The 11,286-nt window shown below is 34.5% G+C and overlaps 1 protein-coding gene across 4 annotated transcripts; it reads left to right on the top strand.

Moving 5' to 3' along the window:
- Positions 1-4,966: 4,966 nt before the first annotated feature.
- On the top strand, positions 4,967-9,904 carry LOC105320298 (2',3'-cyclic-nucleotide 3'-phosphodiesterase). 4 transcript variants are annotated; one of them, XM_034444857.2, is made up of 4 exons: positions 4,967-5,104; positions 6,167-6,247; positions 8,072-8,744; positions 8,948-9,904. In XM_034444857.2, the coding sequence occupies exons 2-4, from the start codon at positions 6,170-6,172 to the stop codon at positions 9,472-9,474; spliced, it is 1,278 nt and encodes a 425-aa protein (XP_034300748.2). In that variant the 5' UTR covers positions 4,967-5,104; positions 6,167-6,169; the 3' UTR covers positions 9,475-9,904. The 4 variants fall into 4 exon arrangements, with proteins under 4 accessions (XP_034300748.2, XP_065931071.1, XP_011416477.3 ...); XM_066074999.1 differs by lacking the exon at positions 4,967-5,104 and adding an exon at positions 5,945-6,083; XM_011418175.4 differs by lacking the exons at positions 4,967-5,104; positions 6,167-6,247 and adding an exon at positions 7,414-7,579.
- Positions 9,905-11,286: the final 1,382 nt, after the last annotated feature.

The following is an 11,286-nucleotide window of genomic DNA, read 5'->3' as shown; positions in this document are numbered from 1 at the left end:
TGTTACTTTTAAAGAAAACAGTTTTATTAACAAGTTTATTAAGGCATCTCTCTTGGTAAAAACCAACAGAGTATATGTAAAGTTTAGCAACTATTTTAACGATAACTCATTGTTTGAGCATTCTATTCGCCTTAATACATAAACCTACATACATCAAATATGTCAGAAAATGACAATGACAGAGATAAAGTCAAAGGTAGTGATGAAAATACCAGGTAGTTTTCTAAATAATCAAGCAATCAGGGAGAAAATGGGATGAATTTGTTCAATTCTTGACACAAGAATTAGACAATTTAAAATTTGATTATTAAAAATGGAAAATACTGTCACCATTCATTGATTAAATAAACACAATTCAACGCAACTTTTGGTCTGGTTCTAATCCTTAAGTTTTTTTTTCTGTGTTATCGGATGAAAAGTACATGATATTAAGTGAATCCAATGAAAATGTTATTTTCCTACATCACATACAAAAAGAAACAAAGTATACATAATACATGTATAAAGGCAACTGCTACTTCTTCTGTACATCTATCAACTATTAATTAGACAAAATGGTGCACTATCAACTATTAATTAAACAAAATGGTGCACTATCAACTATTAATTAAACAAAATGGTGCAAACTACTACACTGTTAATCATGTTACTGGAGAAAAAAAAATAAAAAACAAAATCATTGAGTTTGCCGGTCTCTGGCGACATTAATCAGTCAAAAAGAAATTTAAAAAAGTACAAGCATTATAGGACTAAACTAATTTACACTAAGCTACCACATCTCACTGTAGGACACATGAAGGCCAACTTGAGTGCTTCCAGTTCCACAGCTACCTAAATTCTACAATGCATATCATCTACCGTACATATTTTCAATAAATAGTTTGGAGTTTCCCAATTTTTAAATATCCCAATAAAGTTATCACTGAAAAGTTTTGTGAACAGTACCTTTGTTGTTTGTCAACCCCCCCCCCCCCCCCCCAACAAAAAAATAAAATTAAAACCTGAATTTCTAAAAAAAAATATGCAGATTCACTACTCAAATGAACTGTGTCAGTTATACATGTATATTTAATACATACTGGATGGCCAGACTTTAAAGTTTGTTTGAGGCAAAACTTCCCAAAACAATCTTACTGGTAATTAAAACTTTAATTATAATTAACTTTAAATTTAATATTAACATCGACACAATATGTCATTATCATCAGAAGTTTCATAAAATATACTATTGTAAATTCCTCTCTGTGGTTAAGAGGCATGGTCATGATTTTGGTCTTTATTTTTCCATTTTGAATGTTTACACTGCCTCAGTAAGGCACTCTAATAGTCAACCAAAATTTAAGTGTTGTTGAGTTACATGTATAAATGGAATAGAGAGCTCACAATTATTTGTTATGTAAACAAAGCTCAGGTCATGTTTTTTGTTTACATTTGAGATTTGAAAGTAAAAATCCAGGTTTAGATCTAAGATGAATGTGACAAACGCTTTGAACTGTTTATTTATGATCAAAACGAATTAGCAGATAGAAAAATCAGCTTGAAAAAAACTTTTAGCAATATATTGAACCAATTAAACAAAAACATGGCACAAGCCTTGTTTCCATAATAAAGAATTGTGAACTCTGTTTCTCGCCTATATCTCTTCAACTGGCACTCAAAATATGGTTGATCATTAGAAATGTATTACATGTACTAAAGAATTGTAAACAATTAAAATCAAAAAATATAATTTGACCAAAATCATAAACATATCCCTTTAACAGGAGTTGTGCTGATAAAATCAGGACTGACAAACTAAGGAACTGATTGAGATTGGTTAAAAATATCAACCCCCGCATTACTTGTTGGAGTATAATGTTTTCCTTTCCCTTACAATCCTAAACTTCAATCTTTCACTGTAACTGCAGCACTGCTTTTTTGCACAGCAAATTTACCGGTATAATAGTTTGACTAAGTTTTGGTTGGTAGTTAATACCGGTTAATGCTGTGTAACACTACATTTTACCAAACAATGCCAATTTGATCTGCAAAAGATCAATGCAGTAGTTATAGGGTCTATATCATACTGCACTTATGAAGATTTCATAATTTTTTCAATAAACTATAAGTTTATTTCAATTTTATACATGTATTTGCAAATGGGTGGGTTTTTAGTTTACTGGGGGTATGTTCATTTTTTTTTTAAATAAGGAATACCAGTAGTCAAAAATTCCATATTATTAAAAAATCAAACTAGTGGGTTTAAAAAGTCTTTGACTGTAACTGACATGGTTGCACTACTATGACAAATGATATAAAAAAAATCCCAGTTCAACTCCATATGAACATTTCACAAAGTTAATACAATTTACAATGGACATCATGAGTTATATTTACAGATGCATGCAGCATTTTCATGGAATGCAAGCAGAATGGAAATGCAGTCCCTGATAATGCTAACTCTATGATAAACTTGATCACAGCTATAAAGAAAGTAGCACTATCCATAAGTTTCAGGAACCTGAAAAAGAAATAAAAACCTGTATCATTTATCCAAAAATACGGAAGGTCTTAGAATTTTCTTTAAAATTGATATGTGCCGACTTTCTATCTTCACAAAGTTCCAATGCTTTATCACTTATCCAAGTCTACACTAAGAGATAATCAATATCAAGGGAACTAAGAGTGATTTTACAACTATTAAAACAAATCCAAGTTGTGTAGTCTGAATATTGCAAGTAAGATTTGGGGAGCATATATAGTGGCAGTGGGCATCCAAACATTTCTTTTCATTACTTTAAGTCTTTTCCTGGAATAACATTATTTGATAGTAGGCCATGCTTATATTAAAGCTGAACTCATAAACTTATGAACTCATAATTGACACCAGTAAGTGGGAATGTAAGCCCTTTGATTTCCTTACAATCAATTTCATACCTAAACCTTATAATAGACCTATAGTATTTCTTTTGTGGACATTTGTCGGATTTTGTCCGATCTTGAAATTATTGCATATATTTTGATAATAAAATTCCAAAGGACCGTGTAACACAACAATACTAAATGTACATCTACACAGGAGAAACCTCTACAGCCAATGTCTTGGAAATGGTGAGAGGTCTACGGCTTAGATATGGATTGAAAGGATATCCACAAGGAAAAATAAACACTGGTATGGGCGGACAATGCCTTTTACAAGTAGCGTTCAGTTTTAAAGTGGGACCTCTACATTTCATTTGTGTTTCTACAAAAGAAAAATCTGACTAACAGGATATTCTGTGTGTGTATACAAGTGCAAATACATACATAAGTATAATATAATCAAGGTACCAGGTATATGTTAAAAAAAGTCCTAAACATAATCTTGCCTCCAAACAAGTGCACAATACAGTCCATCTCTTGACTTACCACTAAATATTGCGCTTTTCTTCTGTTTCTGTGAACTCTTTGATCTGGGTTGCTCGACAGTTTGGACAGCATTCTAGGTCCATGAGATGAATACTGTTTGGGTGGAATAAGCATCTTTGTCGGACTCGACCCTGGAATGTCATGCCACAGGATCTGCACAGAACTGTCATCACCTTCCGGTCACAGATACAGGTGAGGGGGGCAGTCTCCTACAAGGTCAATTGGCAAAAGGTTAACTACACAGCTTAAACAAGTTAATAACAGTGACATGCAGTAGTTTTATCAATTTTCAAGGCATCAGTTTTCAAAGATTTTGTAAAGCACAGTTTTCAAGTAGCAGTGATGCTTTTGATTAGGAGAAAATAATGGTGCATCATGCATTGGGCTAAAAAGCAAAATGTTATGCAAAGGTATCATGAGACAGAGTATAGAGTCTAGCAAAAGCCGAGAAACCACAAGTTTAGTTCCTGACATTTCCAGGGTCATTCGTCCATTTTTTTCGGGTTTTTTTTTCAGTAACAAAGTATATTAATGCGACTTTTGATAATATGAATAAATATGCATTCAAGTGCATGCAAAATTTTAAACAAAATATTTTTACTCAAATTACGGGATTGACGAAATGTCGATATCATGTTTGTCGTCAGTGGTCAGTGAGCTGGCGAAAGTTTTGAACTGCTTCAATGCAAGGGAAATTTACCTTCGCTGGAGAACTTCTTTCAATTGTTTTTATAAACGTAATTGCATTTATCAATGCCTTTCCTCGTCCAGCCGACAGCGAGTTGTTGTTGAAGTCTGACATCTTTCTCAGGAGAATGGTCTTCACTGTTCACATGCTTCTAAATGCATAGGATGCTGTTTACATCACGTGATTTCCGCTTCGATGGGTTTGGCGCCAAGCTGTGTTGAACGAGGTGCCACGCTATGCTGGCATTCGCGAAAGGTTGCGCTCGACGGGGGTAGTTCCCTTTTGTCTTTCATCAGAATAACTCAGATTGTTACCCCCCCCCCCCCCCCCCCCCGCTGATCTCGTTTGTGGTCGCCGTAAAAAGGAATTATATAGTTATCAGGTTAATAGCAAGTACACTCTGTTTGAAATTAAGTGTGTTGGAAGGGGGCAACCATATTATGCAAATTTTCAAAGGTTTGGAAGGGATGCACAGTAAATTCCTGAGTCGTGTAGATTTGTTAATATTTAACACTGTCTAAAAATGAGAAGACTTTTGTATGGTTTTACTTTTTATTTTTTGGAAAGTCGAAAGTCGGCGATGCCCTCTCTTTCTCTCTCTCTCAGCTTGAACTGAACTTTATTTATTTTACAGCGATTGATTAACAAGTATAGGGGTCATTCATGATTGATATGGGAGGAAGACGGAGTGCCCCTAGAAAACCCACGTGTCAGTCCTAACTGGCGACCACCATACCTTCTCACATACAACCACTGTCGATCGTAGTGGTCGAACTTAGGTCCTAGCGGTTAGAAGCGAGTGTTTTGTCATCTGCGCTACTTGGACCATCTCTCTCTCGCTCTCTCTCTGTTTTTCTTGTCAAATTTTCCCGCGCTTTGACCTTTCATTGGTTGTCATATAAATTATGGAAGTAGGAAGTTAATTAACATTGTTTATTGTTGGGTTTTTAAACATGTATTCGCACGACATAATTAGTCATACACACAGTCCTATGCAAATGGAAAGAGAAAAGAAAGGACAAACTGGAGGTAATTAGCAATGTGCAATCTCTTATCAGTATATATTGTATTGTTTATTGGTCAACAGCTGTACAGCTCATAGACATACACAATTAATATACACATGTTACAGTACATACACTGGTCACTTGAAAAAGGCAAGTTTATACATGAAGTTTTCTGATAACAAAAGCATTCTTAATATATTTACCTAAATTGCACAAATCCTTTACATTTTGTGTTGACAATAATAGAATTCATTTAAAGACAGACGGTTTAATATTCTCTTAAGTTACAGTAATAGGGACATTTCAGTATAAAATGATAAACATGGGGCAGCATGAGATATGGGCGGGGGAGGGGGTTCAATTATTATTACCGGCGCTACACGCTATAATTTGGTTAGCTCATCGATTTTTTTAAAAACACAACTCCCTTCGACAAATATATTATATAGCAAGATGAATGTGATATAGAAATAAAGTAAAATTCTTGTCTTATATAATTCTACACTCGAGCGTTACGTCAATAGGCCGGTATACAATTTGAACAAAAAACCTAACAACCGAAAAAACCAAAACAAACAACCCGCCAATACAGCAGGTGTGTTAGACGAGTACTGAAATGGAAGGTGCATGTTTTATTTATCAGGGCATTTTTAAAATTTACGACATGTTCAACATCACGCACAGAGCAAAGTAAATTACATAAGGAATAAGGAATCATTCTTTGAGTATTATGAGGTGATAATTTCGGTCGGGGCGTGATCAAATCCAATAAAGCCCGAAGGGCTTTATGATAGATTTGATCACGTCCCGACCGGAATTATCATCTCATAATATTCAAAGAATGATTCCTTATTACTTATATTAATATAATTTTAAGCCATTGTACGATTAACTGTTTAAATATAACTAAGAAAACCCCGCTGGCGCCCCAATTTGTAGTTATGGGTTTTATAGTACAAAATCGATACGTAGTGTTATCACAGGCAAAGACACTGGGGAATGTAAATATAGATCATTAATTGTCAAAAGCTTCCCGGAAAACAGTTGACTATAAATAATACATACTTATATAATCCATTTGTAGAACATGTTTCATGAACGGTTATATACTGCACAAGGAAGATTAAATGGATCTGGAACTAACATTCACATATCTACAGATATGGTACGTATAATTTTACTAGCTTATGACTTTTGTTTATAAATTAATTGATTTGGTCAATCTAAGAGAAATTAAAAAAGCTGTAGGACCAGACATTTAATTTATTAATATGGAAAACCTCATTTTAATTCCCGTTTATGGTTTTAGCTCGTCTGAGCCAATGTTGGACTTTTCTGATTAAACTGTGTTTCTCGTTGTCTGCACCGTTGGTTGCACATTTTAATCCTAAACTAATTCAATTTTGAATCAATTTCTTTATTATTTGGAAGACATACACCTTAGAATAATTATAACATGGTAACATATAGCCCCCCCCCCCCCCGCCCCGCCCCCCCCCCCATATACATATATTTAAAAAAAATATAATGAACAAATATATGCATGGACGCGCCTGGTTATTTTACAATATGCACATTTTTTCAGTGTCCTTCCCTGTGTTAACACTGAGTATTGATTTTGTACTAAACACTATACACTAGTATACAGTCTAATAAATTTAAATGACGTATGATTGGGGCACAAGCGAGGTTTGCTTGTTCAATTAATTATACAGTCACATTGTTGTAGTTTACTGCTGAAAGTACCAAAGAAAATGCGGTCCATTTTAGTTTCTATATGCGATGTACTATACATATATTACGATAATGAAAAAGAGCTGTCAATTGTCGGTTAAAACATACCAAAAATATACATGTATCTAAAACGATGTTTTAATATCTAATGGTTTGAAAATTACAAGAATTCAATTTTTAGCAAGAAATAGGCCATAACACCCCCTCCCCTCACCCCCCCCCCCCCCTATATACATTTCTGGGCCTGCCCTGGAACCCCTCCCCTTCCGTAGGTGTATAATAGAACATGTTATTTATTGACGGTACTAAATTTAGTTTGACTGGTTTATATTACCTGCAGAACTGTAGCTACACGGGAAATTTCGGTTAGCGGACCGTGGAGCTACAGTTGCGTCCATACAAAAAAAGTTAATTGCCACAAAAATTTGCGCGCGGTTTTATACTTAATAAATTAATTTAGGAATACATGTATATCATGTGATAAATTCCTTACTGGTTCATCAGTTAATCACATCGTTTCCTTTACGGACTTTTGAGGGTATTCACGTTATTACCAACCAATTAATATCGGGTTTGACATTCACCTATTATAACTCTACTTTCGAATTAAAAAAAAAAGTAAAAAATGGGTAACATATTTTCATCAAGCTGTCGTAGTTGTTGTGACAAATATGAGGGGTTGGATGAAACAAACACTAAAAATGATGAAAGGTCAAGTGTAGATGGAAATCAACCAATCGAGAGTACTGAATATACAAATCTGGTAACTATGACAGCTAAGTTTGTTTACATTGACAGACCACGGGACTTGACCACTGTTAAAAAAAACCTCTATGAGCTTCACGAACTCGATACGCTTGCAAAGCTCAAGATGTTGTTTACGATATATCGTCATTATCATGATAGATAAAATTGTCATATCCTGCAGACTGAGACTGATTGAACCAGGGACAGCTATAGACAGAACGTTATGAGTATCGTTTTCCCCACGACACTTGTACCAGACAGTTACCTGCTTGGATCCTTAAAACTGGCTGCCATTTAAATAATGACACATTTGAATTTTAATATTTGTAGTTAAAATTCACATAAAATGGCTACATTATTATACACGGCATTATATATCCAACAGAACATGTTTCAAATTAAAATTATGAACATTATTTACTCAATTACTTTTTTATAAAATCTATAAAACCTAAATTATTTTCCTGACTTTCTATTATAATATGTTTCTTTTTCTTTTCCAACTAAGGAAGAAGATGTTATAGAACCAACAGTGAACTCACTTGTTTCATCTTTGTCGGAGGTGACAATTTCCACGAAAGATCCTTCTTTAGATTTTCCATTTCTTAGAGATCCAAAAACAATAACATATATAAAATCATCTAAAACAGTATTCATAATGAGGGGTGTTTCTGGATCTGGTAAATCTACCATTGCAAGGGCCATACAGAAAGTTTATCCCTCTGCTGTTTTGTGTAGTGCTGACAATTACTTCATGAGAGAGGGGGAATACCATTTTAGTGCCGATGATTTGGAAAGTGCTCATAAGTACTGCCAGAGACTTGCAGAGGAAGCGGTAAGAAAAGACAGCAATGTAATCATTATTGATAATACCAATGTCAAACGCTGGGAAATGAAATTTTACATGGATCTAGCTAGGCAGCATCTTTATCGTACAGTGATTGTGGAACCTAAATTAGACTGGAGAAATAATCCCAGTCTTTTAGCATCTCGGAATATTCATGATGTTGACGAAAACACAATACGAAAAAAGATCAAAGCTTTTGAAGATTATGTTCCATTCTATTATGCTTGGTTTTTGAACAGAACTGACAGTACAATGGTTTACAACAAATGCTGCAACACCTTGAGGGATTGTATAAAAAATGTTCCAGGATTTTGCTCCTTTGTATTAGATAAAGGTAATACCCAACACATCAAGAAATATAATACAATTAGCCCCCTTTGATATTCGAATGAAGGAAGATCAATATTTGAAGTCACCTTTAATACTATTGTATCTTTTGATCAAGGTTGAGATAAAATAAAGTTTTCATCTGACTTTCAGTTTGAAAGCATAACTTCATCTGTATTATACAATTAAACATTTTATTTTTTATCATAGACTGCAGTGTGGAGGAGTTTTTGGAGTACTTCAGGTTGTCCGAGATGCCCCATTCTCTGTACCATTGCACAGCCAAGTTCTTGGGAGGCCCGAAAAGTGGTACCGTGAGAAGGTTGGAATACCACCAGAGCACAGAAGTGCAGGAAGCTTGCGGCAAAAGCTTCAAAATAACCATGACTGGAATGATTGTCACATCAGCTGTAGTGGCTGCTCGAATAAAATTGTCATCTGAAGAATTGCTTATGATATATGACAAACCAGAAGAAAATACTGATGGCAGACTAAAAGACAAATTGTGCTACCCTAAAGGCAGTACTGCTCATCTGACCATTGCTACAGCTGAAGGTGTCCTACCAAAGCATAGCAATACAGAAATACTAGCAATCTCAGACATGGAGAGGAACAATGCAGATGGGAAACTGTCACATCGATTAAAGTTGGGGGTTGTGAACCTCTGGGACAAGTATTATTGTTCTGTAAACTTTGAAACACCTGTAGAAATCAACACACTGTTTTCTGGATTTTAATTAAAACAATTGAATATTTTACAAAAGATAACTTATTTCTATCCCATGTGTGTTCTTTTATCTATTAATGAAATTGTTCCTTTAGCATAATGATTTTATTCTAATAAACTTTTTAGCGGATTGTTTTTGTTAATCACCAAAATAAAAGAGCATTGGTCATGAAATTGATTAGAGTGAAAGTCATTTTTTGTATGAAGTCACAATTATAATGACTTTTTACTTGGACAGAAGGTTCATTTACAAGTGAGCTTTTCTGGATTTTAATTAAAACAATTGAATATTTTACAAAAGATAACTTATTTCTATCCCATGTGTGTTCTTTTATCTATTAATGAAATTGTTCCTTTAGCATAATGATTTTATTCTGTTAAACTTGTTAACGGATTGTTTTTGTTAATCACCAAAATAAAAGAGCATTGGTCATGAAATTGATTAGAGTGAAAGTTATTTTTTGTATGAAGTCACAATTATAATGACTTTTTACCTGGACAGAAGGTTCATTGACAAGTGAGCTTTTCTGGTCACCTTTTGTCCGTCGTCCATCTGACCATCCGTCTGTGGAATTTTCACATTTTTTACTTATTCTCAAGAACCGCTTGGGCAAAAGTAAATATACTTAGTACAAAGAATCTTAATGGTGAGGATATTTTAGATTGTTAATACAAAGGGGTAAATGTCTTTTGAATAGGATTTAAGCCCACTTGAATCTAGAGCCATTTTAACAAGAGCTTTGAGTTTGGGCAGTACATGGAAAACTCCGAATTGATGAAGTAATGGTGTCCTCATGTTTAACTGTCCAGCATTGGCTAAAAGATATTGCATTCATTGAATGCAGTGACACTTGTTCTACTTCATCTAGGGGTGTTTATTTCAATCTAAACTGCGTCGGTTTTACTCAAGAGAGCAGCCTTTGGCGAAAACACTTTTTTGACAGTCTGTGAATTCAGCCCCTGTCTTGAGAACATGGGCCAAAACCTAAAGCTGCTAGCAGTTGTTGGAGAAAGTTAAAATGTCTAATACTTGTAGAAGAAAAAAATTTACGAGCTTGTCGTTTTGTTTAATCGGCTATTGATGCCTCATCCCAAGTGGATGATTCTTTTGTTCTCTTACTTGATGACTTGCGAGCCATCACACTTGGAAACTTCAAAAATAGCCATGCAGAAAACAACGTCAAGGAACATTTTTTAAAGATGAAGGAAGTTATGAAGCTATGGTATGTCATTACTTTCCATCTTTATCTCTTGAAGATGACATTTTCGGCTCGTCATACAAGGAATATACTCCATCCTCTGTGGATTAGGTATTGTTTGAAAGTAGGCATGTCTTCAGTTATGGTTATATACTTGCCAATGTAGAGCTAGAATAATCGGGTTTTTTTAAGCAGGGAACTGCTTCAGAACTCCGGAATATATTAGATTTGGCCATTGGAATGCAAGGACTACGAGAGGCGTACGGGAAAATCAACCACGGAAAGATACATTATGTAGCCTCTAATATTCAGCCTTACAAGATGATGACTTATTAGTCATATTTTTGTACAGTATCTCGAGTAGGGGTTATATATCAGCTTCTCAAACGAGTATTCGATGATGAAACATGGTCATATAAACGGCCATAAATAGAATATGAACCAAATCACGCGTAAAAAAAAATTCAAAGGTCATTTGAACCCTGTATCTTATGGAATCTGATTAGTGACATTTATCCATTGAATGCCCCTCGTATGAAAAAATTGCAACTGTTTAATCTGTGTAATTTAATGTTATATTCGACATCTGTCGATGTGATAGGGTTAAGATGCATTATGATAAA

The sequence above is a fragment of the Magallana gigas genome, chromosome 2 (assembly GCF_963853765.1).
Source record: "Magallana gigas chromosome 2, xbMagGiga1.1, whole genome shotgun sequence".
NCBI classification, from domain to species: domain Eukaryota; kingdom Metazoa; phylum Mollusca; class Bivalvia; order Ostreida; family Ostreidae; genus Magallana; species Magallana gigas.
Note: the sequence above shows the minus strand (reverse complement) of the source record. Positions and strands in the feature narration are given on the sequence as shown.